Source organism: Onychomys torridus, chromosome 6 (genome assembly GCF_903995425.1).
Source record: "Onychomys torridus chromosome 6, mOncTor1.1, whole genome shotgun sequence".
Taxonomy (NCBI): domain Eukaryota; kingdom Metazoa; phylum Chordata; class Mammalia; order Rodentia; family Cricetidae; genus Onychomys; species Onychomys torridus.
This window is the reverse complement of record NC_050448.1, coordinates 37,809,817-37,833,437: the sequence shown is the minus strand read 5'-3', so window position 1 is coordinate 37,833,437 and position 23,621 is coordinate 37,809,817. Positions and strand designations below refer to the sequence as shown.

General features: G+C 44.3%; 1 protein-coding gene across 1 annotated transcript; it reads left to right on the top strand.

Annotated features, from left to right (window-relative positions):
* Positions 1 to 525: 525 nt before the first annotated feature.
* Positions 526 to 21,506, top strand: Siah2 (siah E3 ubiquitin protein ligase 2). The gene is made up of 2 exons (XM_036191241.1): positions 526 to 1,494; positions 20,873 to 21,506. Exons 1-2 carry the CDS (start codon positions 1,075 to 1,077, stop codon positions 21,428 to 21,430), a joined length of 978 nt encoding a protein of 325 aa, XP_036047134.1. The 5' UTR covers positions 526 to 1,074; the 3' UTR covers positions 21,431 to 21,506.
* The last annotated feature ends 2,115 nt before the right edge of the window (positions 21,507 to 23,621 follow it).

Here is a 23,621-nt window from a genome sequence, read left to right as displayed (position 1 = left end):
GCCTAAGGCTTGGATCAGGACTAGGCTTTAAGGACTTTGAGCGCAGAAAGGTCTCCTGCTGACGTTCCGGGCCTTAAAACACCCAACGCACGTTTCTAGAACGTATTCTTGGGTGATTTTAACTCTCCACCCAGTCAGGGATGTCTAATTCCAAGACGCTGTCGTCAGTGGACTTTCCTCCCACCCGGCGGGGCAGGAGCACCGAGGCGCCCACTCACTCTCGCAACCCAACCGCCGGGCCCCGCCCGAGACCTTCGCGCCGCTCCCGCCAGACTCGGGGTCCCGCCCCCGCGTGGCAGGCTACCGGCCGAGCCGCCGGGTCGCACGCTTCTCCCGCGCACCAATGACTCAACCCGAAGAGACACGTGGGGATTCCACGCCCCGCCCACGCCCCGCCCCCGGCGCACTAGCGCGCCGTCCACGCCCCCGTCCGGCCATCAGTTGCCCTGTAGCCAGAGACGGGCGTGTGTGCGCGTGGCTCCCCTGGGACGGGTCAAAGGACTACGGCAACGTCCTCCCCCCCCCCCCCCCCCCCCCCCAGGGCCGCCGGCTTCCGCCACCGCCCAGAAAGCGTCCCCGCGCAGCGGCGGCGGCGGCGGCGGCAGCCGGCCGAGTCAGTCGCCCAGCAGGAAACGGCTCCGGCGCTGCCAGCTGGGCCGGGCGGAGCTCCGCGGGCCTCCCAGGGTGGCTCTGCCAGTCCCAGCGCGCCGGGTCGGCCGCACACGTGTCTTAGCGTCACGTCCGCGCGCGCCCCCGGGGCTTGCGTCAGCTGCCGCTCCTGAAGCGGGTGGGCCGGGACTCTGCGCACCCAGAGCGCCACGGGAGGAGGGAACACCGCACGGCCGCGGACCCCGAGAGCGTCGGCCACTCCGGGCGCCACCGCGCAGAGGATCGGCGCGGTCCCGCCCCCACGCCCTCCTCCCGGTGCCGGTCGGGTCCGCGCCCCGTCCCCGGGGGGGGCTGGGCGCCGTGGCGTTGCCCCGGAGTCCGCCACCCGCGGGGCGCGCACCGCCTTGACCCGGGCGGCCCCGCGGCAGGCAGACGCCCGCAGGTCCATGGTGGGCTCGGAGCGCGATGAGCCGCCCGTCCTCCACCGGCCCCAGCGCTAACAAACCTTGCAGCAAGCAGCCGCCGCCGCCGCAGAACCCGCACGCTCCGTCCCCAGCTGCGCCCCCGGCCGCCGCCACCATCTCGGCTGCGGGCCCCGGCTCGTCCGCGGTGCCCGCCGCGGCAGCGGTGATCTCAGGCCCCGGCGCCGGCGGCGGGGCCGGCCCGGTGTCCCCGCAGCACCACGAGTTGACCTCGCTCTTCGAGTGCCCGGTCTGCTTTGACTATGTCCTGCCCCCCATTCTGCAGTGCCAGGCCGGGCACCTGGTGTGTAACCAATGCCGCCAGAAGTTGAGCTGCTGCCCGACGTGCAGGGGCGCCCTAACGCCCAGCATCAGGAATCTGGCTATGGAGAAGGTGGCCTCGGCAGTTCTGTTTCCCTGTAAGGTAAGTCAAACGACCATCTGCCAAGCGACCTTCCAGAGTTCCGGTGTCCTCTGGCGTACTCGCAGGCCCTAGGAGGCGAATGGCATCTCTCATTCTCATATTCTCCCTCTCCTCCCTCTCTTTCTCTCCCCCCCCCTTTCCCCGCGCGCGGAGGGGGGGGGGGGGGGGGCATGTGCACACCTTGTCTACCGTTTCCGTGCCCACCTGTCCACTTTGGGAACAAGGGTTTGTCAGAGCACTGACTCCAAATAAGTTGGCACTTGCTGACGGTTAGGAGCGTCCTGGCTCTTCCCAAGCCAGAGCCGCCTAGTCTCCGTCAGGCGTGTGCTCTGCAGGGCTGGGCAGCTCTGCCTAACTAAATCCTGGACAGGGAAGCTGGCGGTGGAGAATGTGGAGGTAGGAAATGGGTGGTTTCCAGCAATAAGCTTGGCAGGAATGGTCCTGAATTCCTCCTGGACCCTGCGCCGCGGATCTGGGAGCCCTTGGGAGTGCAGCTCCAGAGAAGGGGTGAGTGGATACAACCCTGCTACGCGGGTATTGAGAAAATCTTGCAGCCACGCCTCCTCTCAGCTTCCCAGAGCTGGGAAGGACTCAGAAGTTGTAGCTGCATCAGGAGTTGTGGCTGCTGTTTGTTACTAAGAGCGATGAACTCGAGTCTCCAGTACTTAACGTGGATACCCAAGGACTTTATTAGTTTTCTTCACTGCCAGCACTTTGTTTAAACAGTTACCTGTGCTCTTGGGGGGAAAAAGCAAACCACAAGCAAAAGTCCAAGCGCTCACTGCCTTGTCCCCACCGGTTTGTGTTTAGGGCGTGTTTACACCCACCCTCACAGCTAAGTATAGAACCATTATTGTCTGTCTCTGAAAGCGTTTTAAAATGCTCCACACGGAGATTGTGCTTTTTTTTCCCTCTAACAACCAGCTTTTCAAATTAATATCCTCATCTGTTTCATGTCTGAAACTTGATTTGACCACCTATATTTTAAATGACTGATAGGATTGTGTGGTCATACCATAACATACTTTTGCCTACACTGAACCCCTTAAAAAAATCTCCACAGCCCCATTTATAAACCTCTTTATAATCGAGACCTCTACCAGAGTTCGTTTTCTGATCTTACAGGTGGAAGTAATGTTAATACTGATGGGTTTTTATGTGAAAGTAATTGTTCTACCTGAGGCTGTTTAAATTGTCTTTCATATCTCCTCACTGTTGATTAGCTTTTAGGACAAGAGCTGTTTTAAATTAAAAATAGTTCACTGGAGATTTTAATTTTAGGCCTGAGAGTCATGTCAGTAAAACTAGTGACTTAATTTGGTCTTCTACCCAGCTACAAATCCAGTTAAAATAGCATATTCAAATAAGGGTTTGAAGGTTTAGGCTATGGTGTCACCTTATTAAATTGTTTGCTTTTAGCCCCACCCCTGTAATGCTGCAATTCACAAATCTCAGGTGCTGCATCTCTACAATTTGGATAAAGTAGTTCCACTAGTCCCCCAACCCCCTTTATTGAAAGCAGACTTTTTTCCTTCCCATAATGTTTTCCCTCCCTCTACTCCTCCCAGTTCCTCACCACTTCCCCTTCTATCCAGATCCACTCTCTTTCTCTCATTAAAAAACAAACAAGCTTCTAAGGGATGATAATAATAAGAAAAAAGAAAAGCTAGCTCATCAGAATTGGACAAAACAAACAGAGGGAAAAGAGCCCAAGAGATGGGACAAGAATCAGAGACCCACTAACCTGGAAGCCTTGACTTAATATATGGACAGAGAACCCATCGCCAATACCTACAGTCCCAGTGCATGATGCTTCAGTCTCTTGAGTTCTTATGAGCTTTCCTTGTGTTGATTTAGAGGTTGTTTGTGTGTATGTATGTGTGTGTGTGTCTATCCTCTATTTCCTGTGGGTCACTCAAGATTATTTCTTTCTAGTTCCATCCATTTACCTGCAAATTTCATTCTTTTTAATGGCTAAGTAATACTCCATTGTGTAAATGTACTACATTTTCTCTATCCATTCTTCGTTGAGGGACATGTAGGTTGTTTCCAGTTTCTAGCTACTACGAATAGAACAACAATGAACATGGTTGAGCAAGTGTTTCTGTGGTAGGAGGAAGCATCTTTTGTGTAAATACCCAAGAGTGGTATAGCTGGATCTTGGGGTAGATCAAGTCCCATCTTCCCAAGGAACCCCCACACTGATTTCCATAGTGGCTGTACAAGTTTGCACTGCCACCAGCAGTGGATAAGTGTTCTCCTTATTCCACATCCTCATGCTGTCACTTGTGTTTTTGATCTTAGCCATTCTGACAAGTAGAAGATAAACTGTTGTATTAGTTTTGATTTTCATTTCCCTATGACTAAAGATGTTGAACATTTCATTAAGTGTTTCTCGACCATTTGAGTTTGGTCTATTGAGAATTCTGTTTAGATCTGTACCTCATTGTTTAATTGGAATGTTTTCTTGATAGCTAGTTTCTTGAGTTCTTTGTATATTTTGGATATTAGTCATCTAATGAATGTAGAGTTGGGAAAAATCTTCTCCCATTTTGTAGGCTGCCATTTTTTTTCTGAATGACAGTGTCCTTCACCTTGTAGAAGTGTCTCAGTTTTATGAGGTCCCATTTAGTGTTGATCTTAGTGCATGTGTTAACAGTGTTCTGCTCAGAAAGTTCTTTTCCTGTGCCAATGTGTTCAAGTCTATTCCCCAATTTCTCTTCTGTCAGGTTTGGTGTGTTTGATTTTTATGGTGAGGTCTTTGAACCATCTGGAGTTGAGTTTTGTTCAGGATAAGTATGGGTTTATTTGCATCTTCTAGGTGCAGACATCCAGTTTATCAAATGTTCATAGGTGTGTGATTTATGTCTGGATCTTCAGTTCTTTTGATAGACATGTCTGGTTTTGCACCAGTGCTGATCTGTTTTTATTAGTTCTACTGTACAACTTGAAATTGGGAGTGGTTACAACTCAACATTCCTTTTATTGTCCAGGATTGTTTGAGCTATCTTATGTTTTTGGCATTTTGATGGGGACTGCATTGCATCAATCTGTAGATTGCTTGTGGTAGGATGGCCATTTTTTCTGTGTTAACTACGATGTTTACTACTGATCCATGAGCATGGGAGATCTTTTCATCTTCTGATACCTTCTTCAATATCTTTCTTCAATGCCTTAAAGTTTTTATCATACAATTCTTTCATTTGTTTGGTTAGAGTTATCCCAATAATATAATATTTTATATTATTTGAGATTATTGTGCAAGATGTTATTTCCCTGATTTCTTTCTCCGTCTGTTTATTTGTATATAGGAGGGCTACTGATTTCTTTGAGATAATTTTGTATCCAGGTTCTTTGTGAAACTGTTTATTAACTAAAGGAGGTTTTTAGGTCATTTATATATACTATATCATCTACAAATAAAGATACTTTGACTTCTCATGATTCTCTGGATTTCCTCACTGTCTGTTGTTATATTCCCCTTTTCATTTCTAATTCTGTTAATTTGGATATTCTCTCTTCCTTTTAGTTAGTTTGGATAGGGTTTGTCAATCTTATTAATTTTTCTCAAAGACCCAACTCTTTATTTCATGATTCTTTGTATTCTCTTTGTTTCTATTTTATTGATTTCAACCCCTAGTTTGATTATTCATATCAACTACTCTTTGCTTCTTTTTGTTCTAAAGCTTTCAGGTGTGATGTTAAGTTGCTATTATGAGATCTTTCCAATTTTTTTTAATGTAGACACTTAGTGCTATGAACTTGCCTCTTAGAACTCTGTTTGTTGTGTCCCATAAGTTTGAGCATGATTCCATTTTAATTCATTTCTAGAAAGTTTAATATCTTTCTTAATTTCTGTCTTGATGCATTTTTCGTTCAGTAGTGAGCTGTTGAGTTTCCAGGAGTCTGTATCCTGTCTGTTGTGTGATGCCCAGCTTTAACCTGCTGCAGTACCTAGATAGGATGCAGGGTGTTATTTGGATTTTCTTGTATCTGTTGATACTTACTTTGTGTCTGAGTATGTGGTCAGTTTTGGAGAAAGTGTCATGTAATATATTTACTTTAATTATTCTAGTATTAATAAAAACTCAGAAGTCAAAAATTGAGATAAAAAACCTGATAAATTCACAGAACAGCAGAGAAACAACCGGCTGATCCTATTCTTCATGTTTCCCAGACTGAAAAGCCCTCAAAACCTCTCCAAGCCCTTCTTTATCTCTTCCTGTACCTCTCTATCTGACACCCCCAGTCCTCCAACAGATCTGGCTAATTCTGGTCAGCCAGTCGCTGACTCTGCCTGCTGATTCAAGGTTTAACTTTATTGGAAGTTCTGGAGTGTCAGTATGAACAGATATCCCACAACATTTCCCTCTTTTTGTCTAAATAAAAAGGAAAGGTTTTTTAACTCTAACACAGTAAAACTATATACAATAAGAACAATTATCAGGTATTGTCTGAATAAAAAGGGAAGGTTTTAAATTTAACAAAGTAAAACTGTACAATAAGAACAATTATAAGATAAGAATTACATTCACAATGTCTAGTCCATTTGCATTTGGCAAATTCAGAGAAAATACTCCATCATCTATCCTATCTTGATGAATCCAAAGTTTTATGCCGAATTCACTTTCTATCCTAACTTGTATTACCAACCCAAAGCTATCTTTTAGACTTCCAAACATTTTCTTAGATAAACCACTTAAGCTTTTTTGTCTCTCAACCTTACCTCTTTTTGTGAGTTTCTTTTCTGAATTTGGTATCAAGGAAAACTGTAACTACAACTAGTCGTCAACTCCATTAGAGATCCCAGAAGAGTATAACATTACCTGAATGAACAGGGAGTACAGAGCAAACAACTTCCAAAACTAAGAAACAACAGACACATCTGACTGCCTGGATAGTCACCCAAGGTTCCTCTGCAACATTGGGGCATCCATGGCCTACAAGTCTAAAATATTTTACAGGTGTTTTTGTGAAGAAGAAACTTTTGAAGGAATTTCTGTTAATTGTTTTTGTGCAGCAGAAATTTTTAAAGGAATTTTTGTTAATTGTTAGAGGTCTTTTTATTGGAGAATTTAGACCATTGATGTTGAGAGATATCAATGAGTAATGTTTGTTGATTCCTGTTATTTTGTTGTTGTTGGTGGTGGTGGTGGTAGCGTGTGTGTGTGTGTGTTACTCCTATTAATTTGTTTGTTATTATTTATTTCATGTATTTTCCTTAGATAACCTCTTTATGTTGGAGTTTTCCTTCTGGCACCTTCTTTAGGGCTGGATTTGTAGGTAGAAAATGCTTAAATTTGGTTTGATCATGGAATGTCTTATCTTCTCCATTTTTGGTGATTGAAAGTTTTTCGGAGTATAGTAGTCTGGGTGGCATCTGTGGACTCTTAGAGTCTGTAGAACATGTGTCCAGACTCTGCTAGCTTCAAGAGTCTCTGCTGAGAAGTCAGGTGTTATTCTACCAGGTCTGTTTTTATAGTTAGTTGGTGTTTTTCCTCGCAGCTTTTAATTTTCTCTATTCTGTAGGTTTAATTTTTTTTTCCCCCGAGACAGGGTTTCTCTGTGTAGCTTTGTGCCTTTCCTGGAACTCACTTGGTAGCCCAGGCTGGCCTCGAACTCACAGAGCTCCGCCTGCCTCTGCCTCCCGAGTGCTGGGATTACAGGTGTGCGCCACCACCCCCCAGCTAATATTTTTATTATTATGTGCCAAGGGACTTTCTTTTCTGGTCCGGTCTATTTCATGTTCTGTGTGCTTCTTGTACTTTAGGTTAGGGACATTTTCTTCTATGATTTTGTTGAAAATATTTTCTGTGACTTTGACCTGGGTTTCTTCTCCTTCCTCTGTTCCTATTCTTAGATTTGGTATTTCCATAGTTTTCCCAGATTTCTTGGATGTTTTGTTAGGAGCTTTTTAGATTTAACATTTTCTTTGATCGATGAATCCATTTCTTCTATCTTATCTTTAATGCCTGGGATTCTCTCTTCCATCTCTCATATTCTGTTAATGAGATTTGCCTCTGTTAAAGTTCTAAACTTTTCATTTCCCAATGTCCCTTAGTTTGGGTTTTCTCTATTGATTCTATTTCCGCTTTGGGTCTTGAATTGTTTTATTCATTTCTTTTCACTGTTCTGTTTTTCTGGTTTTCTTTAAAAGATTTATTCATTTCCTCTTTAAGGACCGCTATCATATTCACAAAGGCTGTTTCAAGGTCTTTTTCTTGTGCTTCAACTTTGTTGGAATACTTAGGACCTGCTGTAGTATGGTTGCTGGGCTCCAGTGGAGACATGCTGTCATGGCTGTTACTGCGTTTTTACGCTGGTGTCTAGTCACCTGGGTTTGGGATGATTGTAATTCTATGTGCTGATGCCTGGTCTTGTCTTGTTGGGTGGATGTTCTGTTGCTTACTTTCTGTTGCCCTCTCTGTGGTGGCTGTACATTACCTGGTAGGAAATTCTTCTGGGGTCCAGATAGGTGTGGGCACTGGGGGTTCCAGGTAAAATGTGTTTGTGGGTATTGGGAGCTGACACTTAGGAATGGGGATAGTCTGGGGCTGATTGGGAGTCCTCCGGAGGGAAGAAGAAAGGAGGATGTTCTACCAGCATCTGCTTAATCCTCAAGAACAGGGGCATCGAGTGAGGAGAGGCCATGGCAGAAGGTCTGCTGCAGACCTGAGGATGAGACTATGAGATTGGGTTTGGATGGATTGAGGGAGAGAGGTGAAGATTTGCAGTTAGCCTACCTGCATCCCCTGCCAGAGTGGCCTCTAGGTTCCCAGGGCATGCCTGCCAGTGTTGGGAGCTGGAATAAAGCAATAAGTGGGAGATAGGGAAATTTGGAGGAGAAAATCTGTGTGATCCACTTGAGATGGGTGCAGGGTTGGGGAGTACAGCAGGTGGACTGATAGAGAGCTAGGGATAAGAATAAGGGATTGGCTTCAGAGAAGAGGGGAGTAGGTGAAGATCTGCAGTTAGCCTACTTGCTTCCCTGGTCAGAGTGGCCTCCCATGGCTTTCTTGAGTGATGACAAAGGCTGCTTCCTTGTGACCAGGGAAAAGCAGATGATGGTTGACAGAGTGGGTTATTGACATTTGAGAAAACTGAGGTGGTAGGAAATACCCCTCCAGATTCAAACAGAGCTGTCTTCTCCCTTTACTTTCCTCTAAACTTTCAGTGGCTACAGAAGAAATGGCTCTACTTGATAGTATTTAGCAGTGCTACTGTAGTGTGGCATTTTACTCTGGTTCCTATAGAAACCTGTATCCTCTCCTAACATCTAAACAGACTCGTGAAGTCATTCTTGAACCTTAGGAACACTAGTACATGTGGGAGTGCTTTTCTCATTCTATTCTACAAGAATGCAGTTGGACTAAGCCATCACATAGACCAAGAACCAAGCCTTATAGGTGTTAGAGTTACTTTTGTATGTGCCTATGTATAAGGTTTATAAAACTGGAGTGTGCATCCCGTTTGGTTAAGCAGTAGTCCAAACTATTGAGCAGGGCAGCACAGCCACTTGGTATGGATATGCCAAATTTCAATGTGTACTTACTGCAGCAACCAAAACTATTCATTGGAGATGAGAAACATTTAAGTAAGGAATAAGGCCTGTGTCAGACAAAAAGGGGGGGGGTGTCCCTAGATTTTATTTTAGCCTGCAGTTTGAGGCTCGGGAAATTCCTGGGGACTACCTCATCACTGCCCCCTGCTCTTCTTTCTATAAGGTAGCTCATGAAAGAATACAGTGTTAAGCCGGGCGGTGGTGGCACACGCCTGTAATCCCAGCACTCGGGAGGCAGAGCCAGGCGGATCTCTGTGAGTTCGAGGCCAGCCTGGTCTACAGAGCTAGTCCAGGATAGGCTCCAAAAAAAAAAAAAAAAAAAAAAAGAATACAGTGTTAACTATTCCAGAGTCTCAAGAGCTGTCTGGCTCTCTCCATTTACCTAGAGTGGGCAGTGGGGCAGAGGAAGCCTTAAGTTCCTCATATATAAATGAAGAACCAGGCTGCCTGCCTTCTAAGGAAGTCAGTTTTCATTCCATGAAAAATTGGGAGGCTGTATGGAATACACTGCATTCCTTTTTTGTATGAGCTGATTTGCAGGAAGCAACATTTATTAGTGTGCCTTGTCTTCAGATGAGGAACCTCATGTCTATAGACTTGTTAAGTGTTAATTGACTTACTTGCCAAGTCACATAGTCAGGCACACTTCTTTGGTGTACTTCTTAGTACATGGGAATTTTGAATCTGAATTTATATTCCAAGCTTCCAAGTTATAATTCAAGGCTGACATTAGTAAGAAAGCCATCTGATTGGAGGAATTCATCAGATGATACTGTCCCACACAACTTTGGACTGTTGGGTTAAAAAGAATGGATGTGTTGCCAAATAACTACCTTATGTAAAGTATGAAGCCATATAATTAAATATCCAAGTGTTAGCACACCTTTGATATAGACAACATGAATTAACTCAGATCTCCCTTCATCAGGATTTTTTTTAATCAAAATATTGCTTACTTAGGGTGTTTTCAGTCCATTCTTCATCTATAGCTGAGAATTTTTGACAGTCTGTTCTGTCTCAGTGGAAAGTGGTATACGGAACAATGTGAAGTTGACATGGCAACAACACAGTGTATTTCACCACTTAGTAGTGTATTTCATGTACTTTATTTGTTGGATATGTGTGGGGGCACACTGTGGAAGTCATAGGACAGCTTGTGAGAATCAGTTCTCTCCTTTCATCACCTGGGCCAGTCTTGATGGCAGGGGTCAGACTCGGGGCATTGGCTTTGTGGCAGGTGCCTTCCTGCCATCTCCCTGGCCCCTCAATAGTGTTTTGTGTCCTCCAGGAATTTCTCTCCACAACTGTAGGAAATACTAAATCTCTCTAGTCTACTTACATTGTTATATTATATATTTTCCATTTTTATATGTCTTTGGAAGTCCTGTAATATGACTGCATATCATCACTGAATTTGAAAGCCTCAGCTAGATAAGTCTTTTCTGTGGTTAGATTGGGACAATGTTGCTTTTTAAAAAAGTAAATAATGCCAGATACCCTAGTTGACTCTTGAAAGGAGTGGCCCTGTGTAGTCCAGCTGATCCCCAGGGTGGATCAGGAAGAAAGGTTACTCACACACATAGCCTCAGGGGTTGGGGAAGCCTCTAGAGCAGTGCTTCTCAACCTTCCTTATGCTGGAACCCTTTAATACAGTTCTCGTGCTGTGGTGACCCCAACCATAACATTATTTCCATTGCTACTTCATAACTGTAGTTTTGCTACTGTTATAAATTGGAATGTAAATATCTGTGTTTTCCATGGTCTCATTGACCCCAAAGGGGTAGCAACCCACAGGTTGAGAACTCCTGCTCTAGACACAGAGAGGCTGAGGAGCTCAGCCCCTCCAAAAAAGGCAGCCCTAAACTGAGCTAGACCTCCTGAACCCAGTTGGAGCAGCACAAGGCTCTACATCACAAACAAACCAGATGGCAAGCTTCCCTCTTGCCTAAGAGCTGGGAATGTAGACACAGCCATGCCAGGCATTCATAGAAGAAGAAAAAGAAAAACTAGAAACTAGACTTTGATGTCAAATCTCAACCCCTGCCGCCCCCCTTCTCTCAACTTTGGCCAAACTCAAACATAAAGCCAAAATACCCATATCTACAGGCCAAATTCCTACTGCTCAGGAACAGCCTTTGACTGGTTCTGTTTTAGGCCGTGTTCACTAAGCCTAGGCACTTAACTTAATTCTCTGCTTACCCGGCTTGGAACTCTGACTGGCCCTAGCAGTGGTTTGTAACTTCCTTCTAATCTTTATTTTCTAAGGGGTATTCATTCTGGCAGGCCATAGACTGTAGCTGTAACTAGTGCTTAGATAACTGACTTTGTACAAGGCAATTTATTTTTTTCACTTGTGGGTCTTTAGAAGCAGGGCTGGGGCTAAATGACACCAGAAATTTGTCCCTACCCTGAACTTCTAGATTCTGGTTAAAAGCACTAGAGAGAAGGCAGAAGGGGTTCTCAGAAGTCCTGGATGTGCTCTAGCCATGACCCTCCCTGGGCTCATCTGTTATAATGAGTAGAGGGACTTCCTACATCATGGCTGCCTTGAGATCAGATTAAAAGGCCATCAAGGGCCCTTCCTCATCATCAAAAATGAAGGCCAGGTGGTTTTGTGCTGGGATGGGGAAGCCCATTAGCAAAAATACTTCCAAAGATTTCTTTGCAATATCAAACATTCTCCTGTGACAGTTGTTTTCTTTGGAAGCTGTCTCTGCACTCTTTATGACTGCCTGAAATTGACCAGGTTGGCCCAGAGACTTAGAATAATAGTACATGAAGAATCAGAACTCAACTCCATTACTCCAAGGTTCAGGACTTAAAGAACAAGATTGACAATACAGCTTTTGAATACCAAATAAAACTGAAGGACAATAATATCACATAGCAATGCTAAAGTTTAATGTTGATTCTAATGTAATTGAGCCAAGAATGTCCACTGGTCACCACGATTTGGAGCTAGAGTAAATTAAAGTTGATCCTTCTACAGCCAAACTGGAGGCCAATCAAAAAGTATGGCAAATCTGGCCCATAAAGTACCAGCCAGAGATTCAACTGTAGTCTCTCATCATTCCTTACAGCTCTTTCTTGTAAGCCCTTACAAATTATTGTATTGGTGTGACTGCATGAAGGCCAGGCTAAGTGGCATTTCTTATTCAAACATGTAAGGCCTCCACTTAATAGAGGCACAAGATGGGTATACATTTTGCTCACCTGAGTCCCAACACTCAGTACCACCAAGTACTCCTGGGAGATATGATTATACATGAGGTTTTAGAATGAGGATTCATTCTGCACATCCAGAAAAGGAAACTAAAAAAAAAAAAAAAAATTTTTTTTTCTGGTTAAATGTGTCTTCATATGTCACATACTTCTAAGGTTTCATTGGAGCTCCTGAAAATTATCACTTTATTAACTTTGCATCAGTAACTCATCCTTTTCTGTTAGTTCTTTGGTAATTAGCCAACTCTCCTTCTTCACTGCCAATTTGGTAAAGATTTTATGTAATGACTTTTTAGACTATGTGGCATCTGTGGGATAAAAAGTTACCACAGAGATAGAATGGAGCGTATGCCTGTGGTAGAGATGTGGGTTTGTGCACTGTTTCACAACTTTTAGGGAACAAATAGTGCCTTTGGTCCCTCTCTGCTAGTTTCCCTTGCTTGGGCAGTTTTAAGAGCAGACTCTAGTCAAACCTGGGTTGTCTTCACTCCATTCCCACTGTGGCCAGGGGCTAGCTCCTCTGAGCCAGAGGCTCTTTGTAAACCAGGGTTGTGTCAGGGTTGGTGGTGATGATTCAGGCGGCGTGCCTAGCCCTGCCCTCGCACTAGATGATTCACAGTTAGAACTAGAGGAAGCAAATGACGAGTGTGGTGTCCCTGCAGGCAGGCATAAACTTGAAAAAGAAGCGTTCTTTCTTTCTCCCCCAGAGTCTGTCACTGGACTTCTCTCCCCAACTCCTGATGGTGTAAGCCCATCTTAGGGTTCTCTAGAGCCCGGTGACATGGCCCTGACGTCGGTTCATTGGTGTTTCAGGATTAGACTTTTTTCATTCTTCCCATTTCTGTAATCTAATTTTCTTTCTCTCCTTCCCTCCTTCCTCCCTCCCTCCCTTCCTTTCTTGAGAAAAACAGGGCCTTGTTAAGCAGCCCAGGCTGGTCTCAAACCCACGATCTTCTTGTCTCAGTCTCCTGAGGTGGTAGGCATGTGCCCCTGGTCACAGGATCTGTAATCTTTTAAATCCTGGTTTTGTTAGGCATCACCTTTAAGTATATATATTTTATTTTATATATATATATATTATTTTGCACATTTAAGTTATAATTTTTATTTACATTTTTATTCACATTTTTATTCAGAGAGAAACACGGTGATCATTCTTTTCAAATGCACAACTGAACAAAAAGTGATATAAAATCAAAATGCCATATAATTCCCTGCTAAAAATAACCATGATACCATTCTGTAGATTTCCTTGCAAACATACTTATAACAGTTTCTTCACTCACACTTTCCCCACTGAGAAAAAGCAAGAAAAATGAGAAGTGGTTTTTTTTTTCCATGCTGTTTTCTGGCTTTGTACACTGTGGGGGCTTTTCTACACTGATAAACATGCTGTGAGGTCATGTTCAATGCTGCCTCGTACTGCGGTTCTCTGACAGCACCAGAACTATTCAATCAGGGTCCTGTGACTAATCATTTTTAATTTTGTTTTCCTGTGTTATTATTTTAAATTACTATTAACCTGAGTCCTTGGGTATAAGTTGACCATTCCTAAGGATACTGTTTGTAGGGGTTCTGTAGTACATCAGAAGGGGACAGGTCCTTGTTGGTAAAGCCAAACTGGTTTAGACCTTGAAACTTACTTGCAGTTCCATTTTTTCCCAGCGTCCCGTCACTGGGTGTTGCCCTCTACGGTCTTAATGCTACTGATGTTTCAGTGGCCCCTACAGTAAACTCAGGCCTGAGCTGGTTGCTGCTCATGCCCCACTTAAATTTAACCACCTGGCTCTTGACTGACATCCTCGTATAGCCCCAGGTCTCTCCTTTCAGTGACCCACCTATCTGCCTCACCTGCCACTGTCCCCTTTGCTGTCCTTGGGTCTAATAGTAGAGACATAGGCCAGCAGAGCAGCACTGCACTGAAACAGGAGCAGACAGGAGTCACTGTGGGTGAGCTGCACTTGACTTCTGAGGAAGGGGTGAAAGGTCATCATGGGGACCTCTATGAGGCCAGCTGAAGAATACTGCTCTCTTCCTTTTAGGGGCCGAACAGTTTGTCACTGTCATCCTCCTAGCCTCCTTGTGAAGGAGATGGGATACAATTGGCATGCCCCATAAGAAATGAACGCTCTTCCATTTGTCAGTTTGGACAGTACAGACAGACTGACTTTTCTCTTTTCTGCTGTCTACTCTACTCAGCTGAGAAGCCGTGATCCCCTTCCCACTGCAGACTCAAAGCACTGGCTTTGGGAGGGATGGCTGTGGTAAGAGGGGTCCTCTTACCAAAGTTGCCAGATGGAATTCAGAACACCTGGTTAGATTTGAACTTCAGTTAAGCAACAGATAATTTTGGAAGGAGGTATAAGTATATAAAACAATAAACAACAAAGACCTGCCTGCAGATACACTGCGCACCTTGTATTTGACTTGTTAATCTAGCCACCCTACCAATTCCTCTGGTGAATCTGATTGTTTTAGGTGACAAAAGGCTGGTAGGGAAGAAGCACTGTTTAAGGCTTGTCAGTGTTACCAGTACGGTTGTGCAGGTGGGAACCTGGCATGGAAGAGTGAGAGAATATTGAAAAGGGGTGGGCTAGGTGCTAGTGACAGAAAACCTGGGCCTCTGGTAGTTTGTTCAAGTGATCTTGTTTGCACTGAAAGGGCCTCACAAAACTGGTTCCCAGTGACAGTGTGTGCTTGCTAACCCCAGCTGTGGGTAGATGAGAACACATGGTCAAAAATCAACCTTTGCTCAAAGTTTCTAAGATTAAAAATAAACTATTGCTAGCCCAAAGAGTCTTTGAAGGCCCTCTCTCCATCACAGGACATTCACTGATCTTAGAGATAGCAATTACCCCCAAAATCTTCCATCAACACACCATTTAGTAAGGAACTATCTACAGTATGTGATCTAGTTTGTCTTAGGAATAAAGGATGGACTTGTGAACCCAAGATTTTAATTAGAATGACCTTTCTCTAAACAGAGTTTGTAGAGTTAACTAGTCTGTCTCACCAGTGTTTGAGGACTGTTTGACAGTTCTGGGGCTCAGGCATAGTGTCTTCTCATTTATTTATTAGCTGTAAAACTGTCATTGCCCTACAGTTGATATTTATGTCTTCACACTGCCTCTGGAGTGTAAGTGAGGAATTTAGCATTACAGTTACGGGAAAATCTGCCAGGGTGTGTAGAGGAAGAGCTGAGCTGATACAGGCTAGGCAGCTTCACTTTATCCGGCTGTTGAAGGGTTAACTTGAAGAGCACACATTCTTTTCTTGTTAAGCTCTAACAGGCTCAAGGGCAAACAGGCTGGAGCACTGGCTTTCTAAACACAGATACTCCACCAGTGGTTGTAAATCTATTTCAAGAGAGGCATACGGCCATCAAAAGGACAGCGGGTCTGTTGTTTCTGGTCTATGGGACATATCAGAAGAGTTATAAAGACCACATTCTAGTTGATTATATAAATAAAATATGTGAAACATCTATTGGTTAAATTATTAAGGCCACTCCACGTAGTTAAAAGGGAGGTTTATTTTGTGGGGTAACTTACAAATGAAGGGGTAGGTTACAGGGTCTGGCAAGGGTATAGCGCAGTCCGGCGGTGTTCTCTGGAGAACTCTGCTCGGTCTACCTCCCGCGTCCAGAGTCCGGGAACCAAGAGACAGAGCTCTTCCCGATCCTTCGTCTTCCGCTTCCTCCTCTGCCCCGCCTTGTGGGCGTGTCCATTACCGAAGCCTCAGTGGGGATTGGAACTTCCAGGCCAATGCTGGGATGGCTACCCACTACAAACATCTTTACCAAAAATTATAGGAGAAACCTATAATTTTGATATTTAAAAGTATGAACATCTTTCTTACATGATTCGAAACTACTGAATCATCTTTTAATACTAAAATGTACAGTAAGATTTCCAGTTGAAGTAAAATCAACATGGTGGGAGACCATCCATCATCTGCAAATAAACCTAATATTTATTCATTTGTCAGTAAGTACCAGGTAGACAGGGAGCAGGTAATAGAACCAGTAAATCAGAACTTATCAGGCCTATAAAAAACTGGGAAATAATCTATAATCACTTGGTGATACTTGGGGATCCAATAAACATTTTAGCCACAAAGCTAGTCTGAATTGCTAGAAGGCTGTTTGTTGTTGGTTTGCTTTGGTTTGGTTTGGTTTGGTTTGGTTTGGTTTGGTGTTTGTCTGTTTGTTTTTGGCCTACATCTGTGTCTGTGTGATGGTGTGAAGTCTCCTGAAACTGGAGTTCCAGACAGTTGTAAGCTGCCACATGGTGGGTCCTCTGCAAGAGCAGCCAGTGCTGTTAACCACTGAGTCATTTCTCTGGCCCCTAAAAGTCCATTTTAAAATAATGGTTATTTTGAGGCTGGAAATGTAGTTCAAGAGTGTATCATTTGCCTCATATGCACAAGACCCTAGGTCCTGTCCCTAGTACTAGTTAATGGTTAATTGTGATAAATCTAAGTGTTGCCATACTGAGTTTACCATACTGTATGTAGTAGGTTCACCTGAAATCCCCATTTGAACAAGTATGACGAGTTAGTTCCCTGGTCATCTGCTAGTCATGAATGATAAATTACACCTCTCTCCTCTTAAGCTCCCACACTGCATTCCATTTCTAGAACCCGTGTAAGAAAATGGTGGATCGGGCTAATTCCATCCTCATAGTTTAGATGGAGTCTTGGAATGGAATGGCCCTGTCTGCTGGGTGGATAATCTCCCTGAAGTGGCTGGAAGTGGCTGAGCAGGCCTCAGAGCAGTCTAGTGACTGCTAACCTGGCAGGATCAGGGTGATGGTGACTACTGTCTTCTGTGAGGACCTAAAGAAGCTTTGGTCTTTCTAACAGTTTGTCTTGTCATTGTAAAACTGCTGTGTTACTAAAACAGTGAGTCCCACAGAACCTTGGGAAGAAGAAAAGTGAGTGACCTCTGTTCATTTCCATGTCGGTGTTTTATGCTAGGAGGGTGTTTACTCCAGGAAAACACTAGGAGAAAGCTCAGTCATTCAACCAACTCCTATAAGAAACCTTCATCCTTTACAATGTGAACATGCTAACATCTCTCCTGGATTCCTTCCTATATTTTTACTTTTGAGGTAATTTAAAGCATAGACAAGAGTTGCAATATTAGTGTAAACAGAAAAACAATGGCCTCTATCCACATTCTCCCGTTCCTTCTTCCCCATGTGTGTTTTCGTTTCGCTCTTTCAGCTCAGACCTATATTGTAAGCTGCAGGCACTCTGCCTGACCCCTTGTGTTTCTCTTCAAAACCAGGACATCTTCTGTGTAATCAGAAAATAAGACTCAGTACGGACGCTGCTCTCGAATCTGCAGTCATGTCCAGAGCTCACTGGTTGTCCTAGAAATGCCCTTTGCAGGGTTGAAGGTTGGTTCCCAGGCCAGAGGCACGAATTGTATTTAGCCATCAGTGTGCAGTTTATGATCATTAGAGCTTATTTAGATTGGAGCAAAGTGCTGTTTCCTTGTGCTTACTTGGGGAAAGGTCATTCTTAGATTTGATTCATATCCAGCAGCAGAATATCGGTTATATTTTCTTTTGTTTTTTTTTTTTTTGAGACATTCTCATTTGAGACACTGGCAGATATCCTGCTAATGAGTCTGAGCTGTTTCCTTGGAGGTAAGCAGATGGAGGCAGGGCATTTACCTCACAGTGTCCCAGAGGAACCAACTTCTGCCACAGAGCTCCTGGCACCTCCATTGTAGTGGAAGACTGTTGGTGTTCAGTGCATCATTCTGGAATTACACAGAATCAAGTGTAATGAAACAGATTAAATGACTCCATCCAAACCCTCTACAGCACACACACCCTTCCTTAGCAAACTGGATGAGAGCGTATTTAGCTTATAACCTCATTTTATAAACAAATGTGTTACTGTGTACTAGGTAAATAAATGATGTCGTGTTCAGTATGCCATGGTGTCTCAATATACCAACTTGTGTATGAATAGGTTTTGTATTTGTATATGAAAGGGTTTCTGTGCCAAAAAGGGAAAGCCTGCCCAAATTCCACCTTACATACAGCCTTTAAACCTTTTGCCAAGAAAAGAATGGCAACTATTTACCGCTTTCTACAGAGAATTAAACACAAAGCAGCAGGTGACACGCAGCCTTTCTGAGGCAGAAAGTGTTTGTTTGCACAAGACCTTCCCATGGCAGCCCCGGACAGGCTGCTACACAGACAGGTCTTAGGTGTGATGGCCACACTTTGTTTCTCCTTCTGCTCCTCCCCAAGTCGTTAGCTTTAAGTTGATCCTCCCCCACCTAAGTTATTTTTCTGTGTGCCTTTCTTCCTTCTTCAGAGAGGGTTACTTAAAAATAGCCCCGCCCTTTGGGGAAATGAGCACATCTTTCCCAAAGGAGAACTCTCATTTATAGCTGTGGGTGTGTCCCAGGACACACAGGCCTCTCTGCGAAGGAGCCCAGGGAATCCACTCAGCAGAGCTTGTATACAGGAAAAAAACAGACCTGTAAATGGAAGCCCTCTCACCACAAATGTCAGGGAGAGAATCGTTTGCTTCAAATGGCCCTAGATCATTGAGCCATGATGGTGTCGATCGGGTAGCATATATAGCATGGATGAGCAGGCACCACCAAAAAAAAAGTTTGAATTTTTTTTTTCTTGGAGATCGTCTTTAATTCGGTTACCATAAAAAATGGCCTCAGTAGTCCTGAACTGCCACAAGCATGAAATGATAGATTGGTCTTCAAGTTGTTTAGCTGGTTTAGAAGAAACAGAGTAAAACTCCAAAGGCTTTCAAACATGTCTAAGTAAAGCCTATAGCAGGATCTTTTCATAGGGCCCTTGTCCACACGGGTGCAATGAAATGCCTCTTCTTTCTGTGTGGCTGGGGAGTTACCCTGAGGAAGAGCTGCATGTGTGACAACCAGGTAATAGAGCAGGGCACGTTCCCAAGCTCCGCTGGTGATAGGACACTTGCTGCAGATGTTGACTGTGGGGCTGCAGTGGCCTGGGATTATGGGGAGAGGGTGGGAATGTGCTGTCTGGCCTAGATGCTCTCCTTTAGCTGCCAGACTTTGCCTTGTTCCTGGGCTTCATCCTGGGCAGCTGAGGGCAGCAGCCCATCCTAAGACATCTTTGGATCCAAAAACAGCCAGGCTCGGAGAGAAGTTCTTGCTATTTTTGTTGTGTTTATGTGTGTTTTTCAAATGCTGACTGAAATCCCTTACCCACTGTCCGCAGGAGACCATCAGGAGGCTCTGTGTCCTGCCCACACCCCAGATTTAAAACAGTTCATGGGGATGACTTCTTACTATTTAAACAGTAAGAAGAGAACAGAATGTAAATAGAAAAGGATAAATCTTTCTCCTGCTGACCAAGAAGTTTCTTTATGTGAACTTTTTAAAATTAGTCTGTGGCTCAGAAATGTGAACAAGCGATTCCTGTCGGCAGAGCAGATAACATAGAAATCCTTCTGCCAAGATGGGAGAAGCATGAGCTGCTTTTTTTTTTGGTTTTGTTTTGTTTTTTGAAATAGAGTTCTTTGTAATTCGGGAGAGCCCGAAATGTGCAGTCCCCCTGTCTTAGCCACCAGAGCAATAGCATATAGACATACCCCCTTATAGATCCCCATGCATTGTATTTTTCAAATGTCTTTCTTTGAGTTCCCTGTGGAGAGAGGCTGTTGTCTTGGCTCCTGTATCCTCTCAGAGACTTCAGCTTGGTGTCCTGTGTGGAGAAGGTGTAGATGGAAGTTTTCTTGTGTCTCTTCCAGCCTGCAGCAGCTTATAAAATAATCACACGGAGGCTTAATATTAATTACAAACTGTTTGGCCTATGGCTCAGGCTTCTTGCTAGCTAGCTCTTACAACTTAACTCAACCCATTCCTATTAATCTATGTTTTGCCACGTGGCCACATTACCTGTTCTCTCACATCTTGCTTCTCCTGGAGGCAGCTTGGAGTGTCTCCCTGACTGCCTTACTTCTCTCTGTCTCTCTTGGATTTCCCACCTGGCTCCATCCTGCCCTGCCATAGGCCAGTGCAGATTTATTTATTTATTTATTTATTTATTTTTTAATTTATTTTTTATTTTTTATTTTTATTTTTTTTTTGAGCTGAGGATCGAACACAGGGCCTTGCGCTTGCTAGGCAAGTGCTCTACCACTGAGCTAAATCCCCAACCCATATTTATTAACCAATGGGAGCAACACATATTCACAGCACACAAAAAGACATTCCACTCTCAAGCAGTTGAATTCTTAAAAAGAGTCAGGGGCTATAGGAAATGAGAAAAGGACCAAGTTATCTCAAAAGTTTTGCTTCTTGGATGTACTTACAGGAACTTTAATTCTCATCTTTCACTGTTATTGGGATGGGGTGTCTAGAAATCAGTGCCCTGACTTCATGCATGATGCTATTGACAGTGAGTAGAAACTGAGACTTGTCTTAAACACTTGACTCTCCTTGAACAAAAGTAGTTGAGCTAAAGATAGATTTTGAGCCCAGGAAACTTGTGTGGGTAGGTATGCAAGGATGTTGGCACCAAGGAGGTTTTGAGAAGGAGCCATGATGCAGTGTGTTTCTTTCTGTCTCTGCAGTATGCTACCACAGGCTGTTCCCTGACTCTCCACCATACAGAGAAACCAGAGCATGAAGACATCTGTGAATACCGTCCCTATTCCTGCCCCTGTCCTGGTGCCTCCTGCAAGTGGCAGGGGTCCCTGGAAGCTGTGATGTCCCATCTCATGCATGCCCACAAGAGTATCACCACCCTTCAGGGAGAGGACATAGTCTTTCTAGCTACAGACATTAACCTGCCAGGGGCTGTGGACTGGGTGATGATGCAGTCCTGTTTTGGTCACCACTTCATGCTGGTACTTGAGAAACAAGAGAAGTACGAAGGTCACCAACAGTTCTTTGCCATCGTCCTGCTCATTGGCACCCGCAAGCAAGCTGAGAACTTTGCCTACAGACTGGAGTTGAATGGGAACCGGCGGAGACTGACCTGGGAAGCCACACCCCGGTCCATTCACGATGGTGTGGCCGCAGCCATCATGAACAGCGACTGCCTCGTTTTTGACACAGCCATAGCACATCTCTTTGCAGATAATGGGAACCTTGGGATCAATGTAACAATTTCTACATGCTGTCAGTGAGGTTCCAGGAGGCTTTCATAAACCTGAGAAGTTATTTGGGCATAGCGCTCTGTTTAATAAAGTTTTTTTTAATAGATGTTTTATTCAGTATGTCTTCCCAAGTCAAGACCCACAACTGTCCTATGTTTTTTCTATCCGGCTGCTTCCTGTCTGGCACTGATGAAACTAAGTTCACTGGACTGTGATAATGGGGTTGGCCTGTTAGCGATTTGGAGGCTGTTCTGTGATCTCCAATCCACTCTGTTCTATTTACTTCCTGAACAGCTCTTGACAGATTGCTCAGGGCTGTGCCCACCAACTCATCCTGAGCTGACAGAAGCATGGGGGATTTCGTGAGATTCCTTTTCTTTTGGGGGAGGTAGGATTTGCCTTGCTGTCTTTCAGACTGGGCGGCTGACCAGTCTTCACAGAATCACTGTAGCACTCATCTCCAGCACAGACTTAGAGAATCCATAAAGGTGACTCTCATCTTGTCAGAGTTGGAGGATTGCCCACGCGAATTGTGGGGAAGGGTCCGGGATCTAAAGGTGCTTACTGTAAAGCTGTCCTCTGCTGATACTGTTGGTCTCTGTTTGTTCCCACAGCCTCTGCACACACCACATTGAAACCAGAACTCAAGAGCCCCGTGGAGGCACATCTGAAGCTTGGTTGCTCTCATGCCTTGAGTTGAGAGTTCTCACATAGTTAGTTCTTGCTCACCATAGTGTGGATGACCTGTTTACACATGGCTTCCCTTGGAAGCCCTCCTTGATGGTAGCTGATGTGAAAGACTAGAGCAGTAGTTGGGAAAGCTTTATAACCAATCTCACGTGCTTGCTATTTAAAGGCATGTGTCAGTTGTGTGGGTTTGGGTTTTTTGTTTTATTTTTGCCCTTTTTTTCCACACTCTAATTTTTTAATAAAATTTTTTCAAAAAGTGCTGTGCTTTATTTTCCTGCTTGAGTCAGATGCATTTATTGAACATCTACTGTGTACAGATGCAAAGAAGCCTCCATCACTACCTCTAGAGCTGGTGCCTGCAGCATGCCCCTGTGAGCAAAGTCTCTTGTCCACGGTTGGGGACAGCCCTTGTGTCTAAACCCCTGTCTGTGCTATCGATTGTCATTAGTAGTGCAGATCACATTTCCAGGACTGTGTTTGCTGTCTGACTGCCAGCTGTCATGTGAGAAAACACTGCCCCCATTTTCCAAAGTCAGAAAGAAGAGGCATGGTTAGTGTTGAGGCCCAGAACCTTGAGCTCTATCCATGGTACCACACTCTTGTCTTCCATGCCCTAAGTCACAAAAGAATTCAAATTAGCCATGAACTCGGTCACAGAATTTAGTGTCACCTCAATACCATGATTAAGCTAACATAGCAGCAGTTGGAAGTGATAGCTTTGTTCTCTAAGAAAGACACAGTATTAAGCTTGTATGTAACCATTGTGGCAGGTAAGGAGTACTGTGCCGACCAGCTTTGTGCCAGCTTGACACAAGCTGTAGTCATTTTTAGAGCAGGAACCTCAATTGAGAAAATTCACCCACCACATTTGCCTGTGTGCTACAGGCCGCAGGAATATATCCTAAGAACTCAGCTGGCTATGGCAAAGTCACTACCTGGAGGGATCAGGGAATTCCTCTAGAGGAAGCCAAATTCCAAGGAGTTTTTGGTGTTATTTGGCTTGTTATATATTAGCTGTATTCTGTTATGAAAATCATGTGTGCCTTCATAGTTTCCCTAAGAAGGGCTAACAGGGTGGACTGATCACTCTTTGGACATACACATTCCAGGTATTTGGAGAAAAGCCTCAGGAAAGGCTTTCTCTGGAGTCAGATATCTCCCTTAGCCACTTTCAAGGACTAACAGTTATATACTAACTGGTCATTAGCACTCAGTTGGCCTTCTCTTTCACCACTTCCAATTTGGATTGTTAAAGAAAGCCTGGTGGTCACTGCTGGAGGAAAAATTCTTACCTGCCTTTCTGCCCTTGTAGAAGCCTGGTGACCTTGCTCGACCAGGGACTTGATATAACTGGATTGGGGGGGGCGGGGCTTAGGTAGAACATAGAGAATGGAGGACAGAGAAGAGAAAAGAAAATGCAAGGACTAGATGGGTAAGAACTGAGAGGAACAAACTGAGATGGGGAAGAACTAGATTGAAGGGCTAGAAGAGAGTACTAGAGGAACGAGATGGAAGATGAAGAGCCAGATGG